General features: G+C 51.7%; 2 protein-coding genes across 2 annotated transcripts; one reads left to right on the top strand and one right to left on the bottom strand.

Moving 5' to 3' along the window:
• Nucleotides 1–117: 117 nt before the first annotated feature.
• MRS44_006990 (uncharacterized protein) lies at nt 118–7,453 on the bottom strand (the record flags this gene model as incomplete). The annotated part of the gene is made up of 10 exons (XM_065621949.1): nt 118–859; nt 910–1,407; nt 1,710–1,759; nt 2,141–2,821; nt 2,887–3,327; nt 3,391–3,642; nt 3,700–3,975; nt 4,163–4,544; nt 4,598–4,705; nt 5,241–7,453. 10 exons carry the CDS (start codon nt 7,451–7,453, stop codon nt 118–120), a joined length of 5,643 nt encoding a protein of 1,880 aa, XP_065478021.1.
• Nucleotides 7,454–8,773: 1,320 nt separating this feature from the next.
• On the top strand, nt 8,774–17,612 carry MRS44_006989 (uncharacterized protein; the record flags this gene model as incomplete). The annotated part of the gene is made up of 5 exons (XM_046274454.2): nt 8,774–12,587; nt 12,639–13,342; nt 13,541–13,761; nt 14,178–15,714; nt 15,765–17,612. The coding sequence occupies 5 exons, from the start codon at nt 8,774–8,776 to the stop codon at nt 17,610–17,612; spliced, it is 8,124 nt and encodes a 2,707-aa protein (XP_046139374.2).
• Nucleotides 17,613–18,519: the final 907 nt, after the last annotated feature.

Here is an 18,519-nt window from a genome sequence, read left to right as displayed (position 1 = left end):
AACTGGTGATTACCCGGTGGTTGCTCTCATGATTTTAGTAGTTACCTATAGAGTCCCGGTCAGCGGGCAATGGATCTCTACCACCACCATGATAGATCATCCGGGATCGCCTTACAATCATGCAATCAACCAGTCGGTGCCTATGTTCTTTAGCTTCTCGATCCAATTCCAATTCTCTTCCTGTTTGTGGAGTCGGTCATTGCCGCTCGTTACGTCATCCTTATTCTTCCTCCCATCCCATATTGTCCTCAATGCTTCGAGAGCCTCTCTGGTAAGTCCCCAAGGCTCTATTTCCCAAAGCTCTTGGAATCTTCTCACTACCCAAGCACGATTCGTAAGGTCAACCGTTTCCAGGCCAGCAATGAAAGCTGGCCACGCTGTTGCTGTGAATAATGCATCTCCTGGGTGCATATTTGAGAGGTGGGTCATGATTTCGGCTGCTAGGATTTCCAGATCATCTGGCAATACTGTGCTGGGCCATAGGGCAAGAATAATGCGCGAGAGATAGACACATACAGCTGCTCTGTGTGCAGAGGCAATGATAGTCCGATGGAGGAGATCGTCAACCGGTGAGCGTGGCTGTAAATTGATGGCCCAGACAGCTGGGTCGAATGACTTCGCAGCGTGTAAGAGATGAAGCGCATCGTGCTGTCCTGAATTGATCAAGGTATCCGGAAACGTGGAAACGTCGTTCATCTTTAATAGTTGAGCCCCTGCCTGTATCAAAGGAAGGAGGGCTGCCGGAAATGACGAGCAATGGTTGCCTTCTGCATCTTGAAGCAGTGACATGGTAGTTGTCGATAGCCCACCACTGTGCGGTAGATAAGAATTTGCGAATGATGACCCAAGAAGATCATACCTAGTGCATATCAAGTCAGGAGCCATCAATTACTGGACAGAACGACTTACACCAAGCAATTTGACACCAACCAGCTGCGAAGCGGGCTCATAGCAGTCTCCGTCCCCGATACGATCAACTTCTCAATGATCATTCTCGCACCATTGATGTGAAATATCCAGCTGCCTCGCCCAGAGTCAATGAGCTCGAACCCAATGAGGAGGAGTACCACCGCGAGAATCACATCAACATCCGCTGACGCCATGTCTTCGAGAGCAGACTTCAGCAGACAAAGGGCCTGCTGCTTGGCCCTGAGTGCGTCATGGAAAGTCTCCGGGCGAGATGCCATATATGGACCGATCGATAGAGAGCTCACTAAGCTTGTGCTGCTCTGAGTTGAGGCTATCGTTGTAAAGATGCTCGAAGAACTTGATGACCGTTGACAAGCGTTTGACATGCGCAAAGCTGAACTGGCGATGATTGCCTGCAGCAACATGGGCTGCTGGTACGCCATCGGAATCAGCTCGTGGAATGGATTATGTTTGGGGATGTCATAGAGAACGAGGTCCCTGCAAACATCACTTGCAACTTTCACCAAAGAATATTAGCATGAAGAGCAGTCAAGCGGACAAAGGTAGCCTACAATAGTCCAGATATCTCCTCGATCGACTGTCTAGATCTTGAGCAAGCGGATCTATTAACGAACGAGGTAACGAACGAGGAGAGCTCGGTTTAGAACTTGCGAATGGGGGCTGCCTTGTAGACACGATAGAAGGCCATGGCGCTTGTAAAGTCGAGGTCGTATCCCCCTTCTGGATCTTGTTTATGTTGTCGGATGTAACGCCAGCCAATTTCCCACGACTCGCCATACCTTTCTCCCACCGCAACAGAATGCCGTAGCCTAGACAACTTTGACCCCTTCTGGTGCATTTCAGGCAGTGCGGAAGGGATCGGTCACATTTCAAGCGGCTGCGCCTACAGTTGTGGCATGCTCCCGGCTTTGCACTCATGGCTAGGCTCCAATATGGGATAGGAGAAGGGCAACGCTCACAGAATGATGAAGCAAAACGCTTACTTATACTTGCGGAGAAAGGGGGTCATTAGTGATGCTGTGCACTTTGTGCCATCGCAGCCGCTGCTTTATCAGCAACCGACTGTTGAAATTACCCCCGACCCGAGGACTGCGCACGTGATATGACGACCAGACTGAGAGTCACGTGATAGAGACTACGGCGCGATTTACTGAATTGAGCCTATCGAGCGCCGGCATGGATTCTCGATCTCTATCAACTGAACCCTCACAACCACACAGTCATCTGGGTCAATAAACACCTTCAGTCCTTTGGCCCATCCCCCATTGCTGCTTTGCAGATCCAGCTCGACAGGACCTTCCGTCTCGCAATCTCCCCATCTTGGACTTTGAGCCCCGTTCTCCGCCAAGAACTGTAGCCCTGTTAGAGTCTGCCACTCATCTGTCCACAGACGCAAGGTCTTGAGCCGTGATCCTTGCATCTCCCAGGTATCGTGCGTGTAACGCGTCCCTCCGTCTTGCTCGGTGTTGTCGGCTGGGTGAAACTCCGAGGACCCGACTGTGGAAACGTGTGAATCCGCAAATGTGAGCGATAGCGATACTAGAGGAAATTGTGAAGCTTTGGTGTCCTGGCGAAAGGTGGCTCGGATGGAGTTCAGAAGGCTCTCGCAGTCTAGCCAGGAGATAGTGGTCGCCTTGTCCGGGAAGGTCCAGAGGATACTACTCTCGTCAATGTACTTGACTCCATATCCGTATGCCATGCTGGCCTCCCGGAACCGTCTCTGCGGAGGAGCTGGGTCCCAATAGAATCTACGAGATCGTGCAGACACTTCATGCTCTTGAACCCCGGGCAAAGGGGCGCAGAAACTGCCGACCAAATCCAGGTCTTGACTTGCTTCAGACCAGTGGCCAAAGATCCCCGCAAGACCATGCCCTGCACAGCACCGACGCCACTGGCGATTTTCCGGTAGCGGAGCCCTTTTGGTTACTGGGCCGTATCACCCAATAACCAACTGACGCCCCCGGTTGGTGAGGAATCGTAGCCCGGTTGGCTTCCAGGTTGGCTTCCAGGTTGGCTTCCAGGTTGGCCTGGGTCCCAGGGCCGTGTAGAGATGTGTGATTCTTCTCCGCCGGGGCCGTCGATTGAGAGGCGCTTCATAGCATGTCGTCTAGGACCAATGCTACGACGAGTTCCGTCTCTGTAGATGATTTCGAAGCCACCTAATTGGACGTCTGCCGCGATGGATATGATATTCGAGAGCTCGTCATCCGTTGTACCAAAGATGAGAGGTTCTATCAACCATCTATCGCATTCCTCCCCTTCGACACACGCATACGTAAGGTGAAGATGGTCCGGTGGTAGCTCATTCTTCCACAGGAAACGTCCCATGACAAAAAAGGACGAGGGCACCTCGGTAGTAAGTCGGGTCTCGCTCCCCAGAGGTGCATTTCTTGTTTTCTGTTGAAAGATAGCCAGTTTTGCCAACGGCTTCCCTCATGACCAAGGTGCTCGGAAACCTACGGCAAAGCAGCCTTCAGAGGCGGCCAGGACACGTTGGTAGCCTTGGGCTTGACCAAATTGAGCCGGGTCTCCTTTGGAGAAGATGAACCCGAGCCCGACAACTTTGCGTTGTGTCTCAGTCAAAACTCCGCTGGTTGAGGTATCTCGAATGGTGACGATCAATCTGACGGTCCAATCGTCTTTTGGAATCTGGAACTCCTGACAGAGGTCGAACAGATCATTGGATCCGAGAGTTGTGGGTGCACCATCCTTCTACTATCTCGTGCCGATACCTGCCAGCTCGCCGCTGGCCGTCCAGTAGGTCGATACGATGGGTTGAGCAACAGAAAGATCTTCATAGTCCCTAATAAGACCGGCATTTTTCGTAATTGTACATTTGTCGACGGGATACCTTAGACGCCGGATGGGGCAGCAGTAAGCGCCGACGAGGATGTGAGGCGGTTTGGTGGACTCCGTATCTTGTCGTTTCTTAAGAGGGTAATACTCATCCATGAGACTAGAACACAAATCCCAGATGCGGCATCGGTTGCGAATACCGGGGATGTATGGTGAGGTTGGTTTTTCCACGACGATCTTTTGAAGCGTCTGGCATAGTTTTTTTCCAATCCACGCTGTCGCGTTGCATATTCGAGCTGTGAAGGAACTCATCCACCCAAGGCGTGTCATGGCTCACCCTCGCTCTCTAGAATCAGTTGGCCAATGTCGCCGCTGCGAACTTCTTTGACACGAGGCGGAAACTGCAAAGACTTGCTGCATCGAGATGTGACGCTACCTCCGCGAGGACTTCCTGTGGGACAGAGTGAATTATTCCACCTCGTGCCGAATTTGTCCATTCATAGCTCGAGAGAGAGTGTTCTCTGAGCCGCGAATTTTGAAGGATGGAGCTTGTGAGGCTTTCAATATCAGGGATTTCTGTCGGCGAAGTGACCAGGTATTCAAACCCGTGACGGCGTACCCATTCTTCTTTCTGAAAGGCGCTAGCAACTCCATAGTCAAGATCAAGCATGACAGCGGAATTTTCAGGAGAATGACTCTTCAACACCTCGAGCAAGACTTCGACGTCGATGGCTTCTGGAGCAGCCAGTTTGCCGAGGATCTCGTAGCAGGCAGTGTGAAGAGGGATTGCAAGATTGCGCCCGATTGTCCAAGTGTATCTTTAGAGCGTGAGTATGCTTCTCCAGAGGAAACAATGGGGTGATTGGCTTACGCCCGTAGATTTTGGTAGTGCTCCCCTTCTTCACCAGGCTCTTCTGCGCTGAAGCCGAATTCATTGAAGTCCCAAAGAATAAGAGACGCGGGCCCGACGAGGGAAGCCCTGACCGATCGTTAGTATATTTGCTCTCACGAAGGCGTGCAAACCTTGCCTGAGAGAGGTGGGATCTGGGCAGATGAGCCACACGTCACTAATCCAGCTGGTGCCGTTCTCTGCAAGTCGTGCCTGGTCGTACCCATCAGATTCAAACTCAAAGCCTTGATGGCTGATGAGAACGCCGCAGAGGGCACAGTACGTGTCGACTGGACACATGTTGATGCTGTTGTTGAGAGGACGAGCGACGTGGTGTATTGCACCTTTTTATCCCTTCGTCGGACACAGCATGAACAGAACGAGGGCCCTTCTGTAGTATTAACAACGGAAATAAGCATTGAGACGTCAGTAAGTGCATATCCAAGACAAATTCGGCGTTTATCTTGCTAAATCATGGACATTTAGAGCGCCCTTGCGTAGGTCGCTATTCAGATCCCTCGAGCTCAAGCCTAGAATGGCCACTGGATATTCGGACAAAGACACTGAAAAGATGAACGCCCGGACAAAAAGAACAGCAACACAAGTAACCCAACAAACCCCTTACCAAGCCTTCCCAGAGATGTTCTTTTGCTTATTGGCACCCTTCAGCCTAGAAAAGAAGCTTCCACCCATGACAGCTGTCCTGGAAACGGTCGTGTCTCGCTCACGATGATCGGGGCATTTCCGAGGCGGAATTTGTCCCTGAGACTCATAGTAGAACTTGGAGACGTCGAATTCGTGGTGAGGTCCTGGAGCTACGCACATCCACTTGACCTTGGACGAGCTCAACTGTGGCCAGCAGACGTCGCACCAGTGGCAGCCGGGGTACTCTTCCGACTTCTTTGCACTGGAGACGCGCACGATCTTGCCGCAGAGTTTGTTGGAGCAGCACACGGTGTTGTCGATGCTGGGCCACAACTCTCTGAACTCGCAGTTGTTGCTTGCGATACCTGCTGCTGTGCTCTTGAGCTCCAGCTTCTCGCAGATTTCGTTGCACGCGTGTGTGGCGAAGAAGAACTTGAAGCCGTCTTTGCCGAGGTTTGTGTCGGCCAGCTTGAATCGCTCTGGGTCGAGCGTGTGGATGGCTGGATCTGTGAGGATGTGGCCTACGCCCTGTAGATCGCATACCAGGAAGCTGCCCCAGGACCGCTCAAAGGTAAAGTGCGAAAAGGCCTGGGCAGCCTGGTTAAACTCATCCTTAGGGTTGTCATCATTGACGTAGCTGCAGTTATTGTTGTACTTGACGTACTCGCCCTCGATGTATGGCTCGAGGGACATGCAGTCGGTGCCTGAAGTGGTTGTCTTGCCCCTGAGGCACGTCGTGACGATGAAATCGATTGCGTGCTTATCACCAACCAAGGCGTTGAACTCAAGAGCAAAAGCCTTGCAGAGAGCTTGGCATCTCATGTCTTCTGCCAAATGCGCAAGACGCTTGCCATCGCGCTTGAACGACTTGACAACGTAGCGGTTCGTCGAGGCAGCCGTGCGAGCGTATGCCGTCAGACGAAGGGCACCTTGGGAAAATGGCCTTGACCGCTTGTTGATGGTGAGCTCCATGATGCTCAGCCTGATGTTATCATCATGCGCCATCATGGCGTTGAGTGTGTCTGCGCCGTGTACCACAGTATCAGGGGAGAAACCCTCGAGGACGAGCTTTTCGTTGAGCCAGCCAGGAGTATCCCACTGCGGGGGCACCTTTTCCAGTGACATTTCACCGGCTTCTTCAATCTTGTCTTCATCTTCTTCAATGGCTTGGAGTTGGGTGGTCACGGGGTTCTTGGTTCCTCCTTTGCCGCCAGTTCGAGAACTCGACGTTGACAAGCGCACTGCTGTGCGAGAGGCCGAAGTGGTGACACTTCTGACGACTAGATGTCGCAGCGCGCTGTAAGAGGTGCCTAGCTCGGCTTCTTCAAAGACTAGATCGCCCTTGGCGGTGCCCTTGGAGCTGCTGGCACCACGGAGAGCGAGGGTTGCCTTGAGGCCTTCGTCGTAGTACTGGTTGCTCATGAGGAGCTTGCAGTCGGACGAAATGGCGGCGTACTCCTTCATGAAAGTGAGCGCCATGCGGTCCGTGGCATTCTTGATGCGCAGTAGAGCATAGTTGATGTTCATGTCAATCATCTTCTTGAATAAGGGCTGATAAGTGAGATGATGTGGTTCACTCCCAGGCTCGGGGTAGTCATCCGCCGAGTCGGAAAAGTCGTGGAAGATGCGACCGTGGGCTGGAGCATCGGCGATGTGGATGATGCATCGCGTCTGGTTCTTCCATGTTGCGTTGATGGCCTGGTCAATGCCTCCGAGAACATCCTCAGGGGCGTCGCCTCCGCCCGAGGCTGTGAACTTGTCGATGAACGACCTCACGTCGTCAATGGATGTTGTAAAGTCTAGGAACTGGATGTTGGGCTTATCGGCGTGGTCTTTGTACCCCACGACGGCGATGCGCACTTCGGCCTCGTTGAAGAAGGCCTTTGTAATGTCGTCCATGATCCTCTTGACCTGATCTCTGGCAGCCTTGATGTAGCTGTACATGGAGCCCGTTGTGTCCATGAGGAAGAGAAGATCGGTCGCGTAGGCCTTCTTGAACATGCCATCGTTGGATCGCTTGGGTTTCTCGGAGCGCGCTGCAAGTGCCTCACGCTTGAGCTCTTGGACACGACGCCTAGCATCGGCGGCAGATGGACCAGATAGAGCAGCCTCCATCCTGAGACGCTCAGAGATGGCACGTTCTTGCTCAGCCAGACGACGCATCTCGGCAGCCTGGGCGCGTTCGCCATCCATGGCGCGCCGAAGTTCATCTCGCTCCATCTCCATCTGCCGGAGTCGCTCCCGGGTCCCTGAGGTGGTCCCCGAGGTACTGGCCGAGCCCGGAGACCTCAGCCTGTGCAGATGGCCAGGCAAAGAAGACCCGTTTGTATAATCATCGCTACGACTGGACGAGGGGGGAAGAACTCGATGCGAGGGAGCGCTCCCTTGAGGTTGGATAGGGAGGTAGGATAGTAGATGTGGTAGATGTCGAAGTGGCACTGTCTGAGGAGACAGAGGTACGAAGCAATGCATTGGCAAGGGAATGGACGTCGTCAGATCCCGTGCGATGTCTAGAAATAGACGCCGGAGGCGAATAAGGTGGAGGAGCAGCCATGTTTGAAGTTGACGATGTGACTCTGGAGATGCCAAACGAATGGCAGCAAGTGTAACTTTATATAATGAATTGCACGTATATTCGAGAATAGGCGTAAATCACAAGAACACAATATGCTTCAAACATGACCTTTCGCGCAGCTGCTGCAAGGCATTTAGATAGCGGCTCAATCGGCCAAAACAATATCTACCTCGCAAGGCGCATCGATAATCACAGCCATGCCGTGTCACACAAGCCGGGCAACTGGTGCCAGCGGACTCCGCAGTAGCTGTGATAGGGGATAAGCCAATCACGAGGGACTTTGGTTGAGCAAAAGGGCGTGCTTGCAGTCGCGGAAGTGCCGATCCTTGCGGTGCCAAGCCAATCATGGAAGGTTTGGAAAACTGTACGAGTTTCTGGCGTGGGTGTCTGCCTGATTGAGGCTGATTTTGATGAGGGAAATGTCTCATGTTGTTTATTATCGTTACAGCCTGATCTCGGTGATGTTTTTGGTTTGGTGGTATTTCATCTCATTCACTAACAAAAATAGGCTATCCAAGAATGGTGCTACTACAGCACAGCCTCCTTACTCCATAATCGCCCACTTACTTAGAAACAGAAAGCTCAGACAGCCATCTCACGTCCATCGGATGGTTCGCCCAGGTGCCTAACGCGGGGTATGCAGACTTTCACACACAGTCTGCCTTGCGTTGCGCCATCCCAAGTCACGAGGCTGCCAGCACACTCCCCTGCCCGGTATCTATGCCGCTTCTCATTGGGGCTCTCGGCCGATGGCTCAAGACGTACATAATGTGTGCCTTTCAGCTGAATCTTGCAGAGGTGGGAGGGGAAGTTCCTCATTTCGGCACTCTTTCTGTCCCGTTTAGAGTATGGCAGCTGAAGCCATTCCCCAATCTTTATCCCCTTGATTATTCCTTGTCTACTATCACATTTCAAATCATTAGAGACATCAAACCATCATGGCCGACAGTCGTCGGATAGAGTGGTTTCTCGGCAGAGCTGGACTTCTCCCGCCACCACAGCAGATCCCAAGTCTGGTGGAACCTCCAGCTCAAGACTATGAGCCCTTCGTCAAGGCCAACCGCGATGCAGCGCGCCAACTTCTCGTTCAGCAGCGGATGGCTGATCCCAGCTATCGGGCGCCTTCGGAGCAGAAGCGCAACCTTTTCAGGACCAAGCACCAGAAGGAGGAGGCAGGTAATCACGCCAACTGGACTTTTACCAAGCATGAAGTCGCAAGGGCGTTTGATTTGCTTCTTTCTACTGAGCCGTTGGCAGCTACTGGTGTTGCTCAGGCTTTGCTGCTGTATACGACCTTGACTTCGCTTGATGAGCTATGGGGTCACTTGCATGACCCGAGGCTCGAGAAGAAGATGAAGAGGAATCGGTTGTCTTCAACAATGGCAGATTCTTTCCCTCCTGGAATTACATGGCTAGATAAGGCTGCTTCTCACGACAACATCCACTACATCCATCTCTTGTGTCAAACTCGAGTCAGCCAAGAGGCCTTGACTCGAGCATTCGGCATCTCCTTGTCAAAATCATCAGCCGATGCCATGAGGCTTCTACTAAGCTACGGTGCCGCCGCATCTTCCTATCCAGACGCCGTCGCTCAACACATCAGAATTGGTGATCTTGCTCTAGTGAGCCTCTTGTTGTCGGCTCCAACGGCCATGACGACTGGAGCTTGGCTTGAGTGTCTCGAAAAAGACCTTGCTCGTGCGATAGCAGGAACAGGCTTCTCGCTTGAGATTCTCTTGCTGTGTGTCGCTAATCGACGCGACCTTGTCTGTGACTCGTTGCTCCTCGCGACTCTTCGCGCGAAGAGCCTACACGCTTTGGCTGTTCTTCTGGCTTACGCGAGCTCCAACGAAAAGCTCTTTGGTGTACGAGAGAGCGCTTGTGAACTGGCTACGCTGGTACCAGACTCAACGCAAAAACTTTCCTTCTTCACGTTGCTCGCTGAGGCTGGGCTTGTCGGAGATTATCCCGTCCTCCGCGAGGAGTTGGTCAAGAGCGTCAAGGCTCATCAGATACCCTTGGCCAAGCTCCTCGTTGGCGCTGGCGTCAGTGTCGACATCCCTCCACACAACGCTCTTCAATGGGCCATCTCGCAGATGGACTTCGTCATGATGGAGTTGCTCAAAAACGGCGCTTTCTCTTCACCTGTTTCGCTTGCACTGAGCTACGTGCCGGAGTCAGCCTCAGAGCCAGACATGATCCATCTCATGGACATTTTCGGTCCCATGGGAGTATCTGGTGAACATCTCGACGCTCACTTGGTCCGCGCTGTGCGGAACAAGCACCTGAGGCTTGTTGAGACCCTAGTGCGTTGCGGAGCCTCTGTCGAGTATGAACAAGCCTCTGCGATTCAGGCCGCCCTAGAAGCTGTGGACTTTGATATGCTCAAGGCGCTTCTGCTGCGAAAATGCTCGCCGGAGATTCTCTCGGCCGCTATCCCAGCTGCAATGGGCATCTCACCAAGGGACAGTCGGCTACAGGCTATGAAGTCCATTCTGCAGAAGGGAGTCCACAGCCAAGTTCTGGGTGTTCCTCTGCAGCAGGTGGTGTCTGAGGATGGAGATATCGACTCGGACCTCATTCAGTTGTTCCTCGAGTATCATGCCCCTGTAGATCTGTCCAACACGGCTGATGGCAACCCCCTGTTGGTAGCGGCACGAAGAGGCAACGTTTCAGTGCTTCAGATGCTCTGCACTGGAGGACCACGAACCGAAACTTTGTCTGTTGCCGTTCCTATTGCTTTCAAATCAATGGAGAAATTTGGCTACGACGCTGCTCTAGCCATGATCACGCTTCTGCTTCAAAAAGGAGCGAACGGCAAAGCCGTTGATCAGACTCTGCTGGAAGCATCATCAAGGGATACCCGACTGGACATCGTCCGTGTTCTAGTCGAGCATCGTGCCAACGCAAACTACGCTTCCGGTGTTGCTTACACCAATGCAGCTGAGAGAGGCAACTTTGAGCTATTGGAGATCTTGTGTTCAGGATGTCCTCCAAGCCCCCAGAGTCTCAGCGTCGTCTTTCATACAGCAATGAGGCCAGAACACTACAACTTGAAAACAATCGAGTTCCTGCTAGACTCTGCGCCTTCGTCCCACATACTCCAGGCCCCGGCAAGTATCGAAGGTGTTCTGAGAGGTCATCCAAACTTGGCCGAGGTCGTCCCTTGCCTGGTACGACATGGTCTCAGCGTTGATACTGGAAGTGGAATGCTACTCTGCAGTGCCGTCCAGGAAAAGGATGTCGCTCTTCTCAGCACGCTAGTTTCCTCGAAGCCTCAAACGGCATCTTTGGCTGCCGCATTCCAAGAAGCCATCACCGTCGAGCCTAGAGATGTCAAGCTGGAGATTATGAAGCTTCTCCTGGAGGCTGCTACCTCAGCTGAGATCGGACAGTCTGAATATCTTCCCCAAGAGACAAAGACCGCATTTTCTGGTGACCCTACCGGACTTGAGCTTCTGCTCAGCCACAAGGCGTCGGTCGATGTTCAAGGTGGACGGGCCCTCCAGGAAGCGGCAGCAGAGGGCGCACCTGAGGTTTTGAAGACGCTCCTCGCTGCCAACCCAACCGCCTTGACCGTAGAGAAGGCATTCATTGTGGGTAGCTCATCTCCCGTGGCTTCCCATACGAAAGCTGTCATCTTGGGACACCTACTCCGAACGGACCAGGTATCAGTGGATGCTGTATCCAAGTCCCTTACTGAGGCAGTCTCCAAGCACCCCGACGACATTCTTCTGGCCAAGCTGCTATTATCATATCATGCCAAGGTTGAAATCGACACCCTCAAGATGGCGCTGGAATCATCTCCCGTTGACATGTTCCTGTCACTATCACGAACCATCTCGGAACCCGCAATGGCGAAGGAGTTGTTTCGGCATGTTAGAAACTCCGACATCGACTCCGAGAGGAGATTCATCGCTTATCAGTCTCTCGTCGACAAAGACATCGACACCGATGAGGTTTCTGAGGCTCTTCTTGATTCTATCAAGTCTAATCCTGACAATGTGGATACTCCTAATCTACTGCTCGAGCATGGGGCTGTTGTAAACTACAAAGATGGTGCGGCTTTCACCATGGCCTTTGAGTCCAGCAACCTCAATCTCGTGCGAGCATTGAGTCAACATCTCGTCAAGGCCGATGAAAGCGCGGCGACTCTCGCATTCGACTACGTGTCCAACAACCTCTCGTTCGACTCAGAGGTTCGACTCGAGATCTACAGCTGCTTGCTAGAGTTCAGCATCAGCAAGGAGTCTCTAAACAAGGCTCTCGTCGGTGCATTGGAGAGCACTGCCACCAATACCGCCATCTTGAGCAAGCTCGTGGAGCATGGCGCTGACCCCAACGCAGAAGAGGCCAACTGCTTCGTGCTGGCATGCAAAAAGAACTCGCGAGACGAGTTTAGAGCTCTCAGTAAGCACGCAGACCTTAGTGTGGTTCTCCCTGCTCTTCTAGACTACGTCAAGGAGGAGTTAGAAGTCATGAACTGGTTTATTCTCCTCTTTGAAGAACAACCAGCCGGGACAAAGGTTCAGGAGGATGAGCTGCTGTTCAAGTGCATGCGCAAGTTCCCACAGGGGACTCTTGTCTTGGGGTTTCTGCTGGACCATGGAGTGCCCGCTGCAGCCAAGATCATCTACAACCTCCGACCAATGTGGGAGCCTGAGGAATGCACAGCTCTTATGTGGGCTATATCTTCTTCTCTCAAGATCGATAACGCCGTTATCCTCCGTCTGCTACAGATGGAGGATGCAGGTATGTCTCAGTCAACACGCTGTCCGCACTTGTGTACTAATAGTTCAATAGCCCTGCCCACTTATGTGACACCGCAGTCTCAAATGTCGGCGGTTTTTCTTTGTCTATTAGACAAGTCACGGACCCCCGTATTGAAAGCCCTCCTTGAGCTCGCGCCAGGCGACATGTTTAACAGCACTGTTTCGGGCTCTGACTTTAGCAAGATTGCTTGTTACCCCAGGCAGCCCAAGGCCCAGTTCCAGTCCCTTTTTGAAGAGGAGGACGAGATCTCTCCCCGGGAGGCTGCTCTTTTCCTAGGTAACATTGACGCCTTCAAGCTGCTCGCGGGTGAGGGCACCCCAGATGATGGAACTCTCCACTTGGCTTCGCTTCTGGCTCTTCCCGACTTTGTGACCTGGCTTTTGGAGACTCACGACGCGAACTACGAGGAGGAGAACTTTGGCTTCATGGTACCTTTGGGTCTGGCGTGTTTCTCCAAGCCGTTCCCATGGTGCAAGATCGCCAACGAAGAATCTGATTGGAACCTCCGTCTTCGGGAGACAATGAAGATCCTCATCGCCAAGACACTAAAGACATGGCGATACAGAGAGAAGCTGGTCCTCCATATTGCGCTGGAGAACGGACCCGAGGTGACAAAGGCCATGCTCGACGCATTGGACATACGCCATGAGGCGGACAAGGACAAGACGTACCTGTACACCGACAGGACGGGGTTGCATTACTCGCCTTGTGAATACGTGGAGGAGTTTATCGAGGTTGGGGATAAGCAGAAGAAGAAGCTACTAAAGTGTTTGACGGGGCAAGGGTTGACTTGAAGGAAGTGGCAGATTGATGTATGATTTGTGAGTGTGGTTGATTTCTTGGCGAGGCGTATTTGGATTCTAGGGACGGAAACACAGAATAGTTGGTATAAATGATGATTTTATATGTATCGGCCTTGTCAAAATCCTCAGGCTCAAGCCATTCCCATCCTCGTTTTCCTATCTTTCGCCCCCTCTCCTGTTTGGCATCCTGCGTTCATGGCTTTCTCAAAGATTTTCCCTCTCCTTACCCTACAGAGCTTGATCTCGGACTGGGCATTATTGACAAGCCCTATCCTTGCCTCTCGGCTTTCCGCTTCAAAACTTCATTGGCGGGAGAACCTCCCAACTGCTCTCAAGCAGCAAGTATACGAGTAAATGTTATCATGATCGACCCATCCAGAGGCAACCGAGGATACAGGGACCAAAGCAGGGACCCATGACTCGTCTAGCCTGACCCAATTATAGCACAAGCAAAAGAGCACTTGGGAATACGAACCTTGGCATCCTCTTTTCATTGGACAGCTTGGGGTTAGTTTGTTTCATCATACCTGCTGAGTAATGGATCGGTTCCATCAGCATGGGGAAATTCTTCCTCAAGGAGTTTCATTGTTATACATCACCGCTTTTTCCATGGATTCAAGGTAGCACGACAGCTTTGCTCAACCAGCGCTTGCGTTGGTTCAATTCCAATGCTTTCAAGCGTTGCCCTTTGGGTGCTGTTGGCAACGACGAGCCATGCGGCGTATGTTCAGTCCCGGGACTGTTCCATCGATACTGCCGACTTCAGGTTAATCCCTGAGGGTCTTCGAGCTTCCGTCAACGCCAGCCACGATACTTTCGACACCGATTTTCACCTAGTTGCAAACTATGCTAACGGCACCGAATGTGACTCCACGTCTCCTCTGGATCTTGTGCCAGTATTCGCGGTGGTCGACTATAATGGCGCCCATCAATACCCCGGACAAATCGTCAACACGTCTTGCGCCAAGTACGGTCCGTTAGAGGCCAGGCTGAGACTTGAGATCACTTCGACTTTTAACCGGTCTACCTTACTCGACACCTTCGAGATCACACTCGGTTTAACGACACATGATGGCACTCCTTTGCTGTGTGTCGAGGCCAACCTGACACCCGAAGTTCGACCCTGGACGCAACTTCTCAGTTTCTGGCTTCCCGTGCTCTTCTTTTCCGTGGCCTCTCTGGTTGCCTCTTGGCCTTTGCAGCAATCTGAACACCACGCTGTCTTTTCGGATGCCCAAGACAGGAATAACCACCGCATGGCCAGAGCTTCCGAGATGCTGGCATACATCCAGTTCATCTACTTCTCTGGCGCACTCAGCCTCCGATATCCCGGCTTCCTTCAACCCCTAATCGGCTTCAGCAGCTGGTCGACCTTAATGTTACCCGCAGGCCCGGTCTCGGACCAATCGCGATACGTCGGTGTCAGGGATGGTATCTACGAGACCAATGGGACACTCACTGGTGCGCCAGGCTTTGTGATATTATCGCAGATCACGAGCTCTCAAGGCATGTCAATGAATTGGTTCAACACCATCGTCTTTGCACTTATTGTTCTGTTGTTCTTCTTTGTCTCTATTCATGTCTGGGAGATGCTTCGCGAACAAAGCTGCCCCAACTCGACAAAGACCAGTCAAAAGCCTTTGTTACGCTTTAAAGAACGCTCTTGGGCTGTTTCGAGACTGTTTCTTAGTCTATTCCTGCTTCCTCTGAGCGCCTGGTCTACATATCAACTCTCCAATCGCCGCTTGGTCCTGCAGAACTCAGCTGTTGCCATCCTCGCATTCGTGCTCCTGCTGTCTTCTTTCTGGTGGACCTGGACCCAAGCCAATTCCTCGGCAGACATTGGGCTTTTCGTTATTCAAGGAGAGACTCGTATTCGCGGTCAAGCCTCAAAGGAGCGGGCACGCAAATATCACGCATTGAACGTCTTTTCTTTGATGCTATTCCGTGGCATCATCATTGGAGGTCTACAAGAGCATACTCACACCCAATTTGGCATTCTGCTCGGATTCGAACTTCTACACTTGATATGCACGGCGTATTGGAGTGGATTGTCGTCTTTGCTTTCGCTCTCGGGAGTTTTGTACGGCTCGAGACTGGTCCTCTTTTCACTGCATACGGCATTTCTCCCAGGAGTCACTGACCTTCCCTCCAAGATCCTACTCGGGTACATCATTCTTTCATGGCACTTGGTTGTTCTCATTGGCATTTTTCTCATACCCATATTTCTGGACCTTGTGCATCGGGGTCTTGCAGGTTGGACAGCAAAGGCTGGTGCCACGGACGCTGAGAAGACGGCTCCCGTAAGTATACATCGCACCTTGTGTTGTGATCCCAGCTTATCCGGTATCAGGCCATGCGCGTCTCATCTTCCTTTGAATCCGACCGCTCTACAAAGGGCCCTGCAGGTCTTTTGTTCTCCGCTGCAGGGACACAAAGTCATAGCCAGTACCTGGCCGACATAATCCTAAGTCGAGAGTTACAGGCCTCTTCCCACGGCCTCAACCGTGGAGTTTCTGTTACCGACTTCTTAAAGTTCATGAAGAATGTTCAGGGTGAAGATCCAGGGCCTGAGAAACACTCACTGCTGTCATCATCCCTTGGCTCAGATTCTTTCTTCGACTTGGAAGCTCAAATGTCCTCAAAATCTCCAAAAACATCCATCAGTGGGATCAGCGAGCTTCTCTTGTCAAAGCAGAACCTGGCCATTAGAAAAACGCCGCTCCAATATGATCTTGACCGACCGATCAACGAGTATTTTATATGCAGCTCGCACAACACATACCTTATGGGTCGTCAGGTTCTCACGCGTTCAACAATTCAAGGGTACATCTCTGCACTTTCTCAGGGGTGTCGATCTATTGAGGTAGACTGTTGGGACGGACGAGATGGGCAACCAATTGTCAAACACGGCTACAGCTTGACAGCATCTATCAGTTTTCAAGATGTGATAGACGCCATCAACCAATACGCCTTTACGACTTCAGACTTTCCTCTTTGGATCTCGCTGGAGGTGCATTGCAGCCCTCGTCAGAAGAGCATCATGGCTCAGATAATGAGGGACACCTTCGGGGGGAAATTGGTAACAGAGCCTCTGTCTGACCTCTCGGGACCACTTCCATCCCCGTCACAACTGCGAGGGAGAATATTGATCAAGGCAAAAGTTGCAAAAAGCGTCGAGCCTAGCCGAGAACCTCGAGTATCGAAAGACATTCCCACTTTGACAAGATCGTCGCAGGATCATGGCAGCCTCACAGAAGCAGAGAGCACTGACTCAACGTCCACTATCAACTCTTCTGCTATCAGCCAGGAGGCTTGTAGCCAAGTCCCTCAATCACAACCTTCCGTGAACGGTCCGTTGGAGGAGCTCGCGGTCTACGGACCAGGCAAAAGGCTACCTCGCCCCAGCAAAGTCGACGCAGCTGGAAACTTTGTCTACTCCGTCTCTGAAGCCAATTTCAAGTCCTACTTGAAACAGAAGGACGGTGGAGGCTCCCTTGGCTTCCTCAACACGCAACACATGGTGCGAGTCTACCCCGACGCGAGTCGAATAGACTCGTCAAACCTGAGCCCACTGCAGTATTGGCGATACGGCGTCCAGATGGCGGCCTTGAACTATCAAACAAGCGACCTTAACATGGGACTTAACCAGGCCATGTTCAATGGCGGCACTGACAATTCTGGCTACGTATTGAAGCCCAATAGACTTCGTCAGCCTCCGGAGCTCATCCCAGACCACGTCCAGGAGCTACGGTTCTCCATCGATGTACTAATGACAAAAGATCTCTGCTGGCCAGAGACAACCTCAGACAATGCCTCTACATACATCCAGATCAAGCTTCTGGTCGCTGATGCACAAAAACAGGATGCATCCCAGACAAAACGTCGGACCAGGAGCATCCCTCTTCAGCGACACGACGTGATACTCGATTCTAGTCTTGACTTTCAAGTAAAGACCCAGTATTCAAGTCTCGTCTTTCTGAAATGGTCTGTCAAACTGTCCTCGGACACTCAGGGTTATCCTCGTCAATCTACACTAGCCTCGGGGATGGCCAAGCTTGAAAATCTCAAGCAAGGTTACCGACTTTTGCCTTTGAAGAAGTCTTTTCAAGACGAGGAGGACTGCGGTTACTTGATCTGTAAACTGGATAAATCCTTCTGCGATCAGGATGGTGCAGGAAGTGAAGGCGTTGGAAGATGAGAAACTCTGGTTTGAAGTAGTCCCAATTAGCGATTGTATTATATCATGCATTTATAGCGATTTGACTGACTGAATGAAACATATTAATCTATTGTCGTAAACGTGGAAATACACTTTGTTAGCGGGATTGTAACAAACAACTCGGTTCCTGACTATTCGTGGGCAGATGTCGTCAACACAGACCTAGGTGGCGTATTGTGGCACACTATTAGCTGCAACCACTTAACAATGCAACCTGGACATTATAGATCCGGCTGTTTGGCTTTGTTGGTCCCTTTCTGCCGCAGGCTAACCAGGGGTTGGCTGCCACCCAAGATCTGCATTAGGCAGTTGGCGACCATCAAGGTGTTCCAGAAGGATGGCACCTCAGACAGGGCTTGGCCGATCGATCGAAACCTAAATCTCATGTCACTTCTTGGCAGGAGAATTCTTCCTTGTTGTTGAAAGCAGGGGGAGGGAGGCGGGGTGTGCATAGGATGCAACATATTCTCCTCGGCGGTTATGAGGCGTCCCTTCACGGGAGAATCATTCGCTCCTCTAGAGACGGGCACTGATTCGCTCTTCTGACGCCCCTTCCCTGGCGTGTACTTCAGTAAAAGTAGTTCAAGGCTCTAGTGAGTATCTCGCACGCTTTGTACACGAAGAGAAACTGAATTATGGCGCTACCTTTGGGAACTGTGAAATCTTGTAATGGCTGCACCATACACCGTTGCATGATATCAGCATAGCGAGATAAACACCAAACTTCAGTAAGCAAGTAGATTGGGACTTCTACACTTCTAATAAAATGGGGTCACTGTTTGATTTGGTCTTGATCATGATGATTTCTTTATTCATCCAGTCTTTTGACTATATCTTGCTCCTATTTCGCTTTAGCATACCAAATCCCAAAGGCTGCTTTTCTACG

This window comes from Fusarium solani (genome assembly GCF_023522795.1).
Source record: "Fusarium solani strain SB1 chromosome Unknown bctg00000003_1, whole genome shotgun sequence".
Lineage (NCBI taxonomy): Eukaryota > Fungi > Ascomycota > Sordariomycetes > Hypocreales > Nectriaceae > Fusarium > Fusarium solani.
This window is presented reverse-complemented; position numbering and strand designations above follow the sequence as displayed.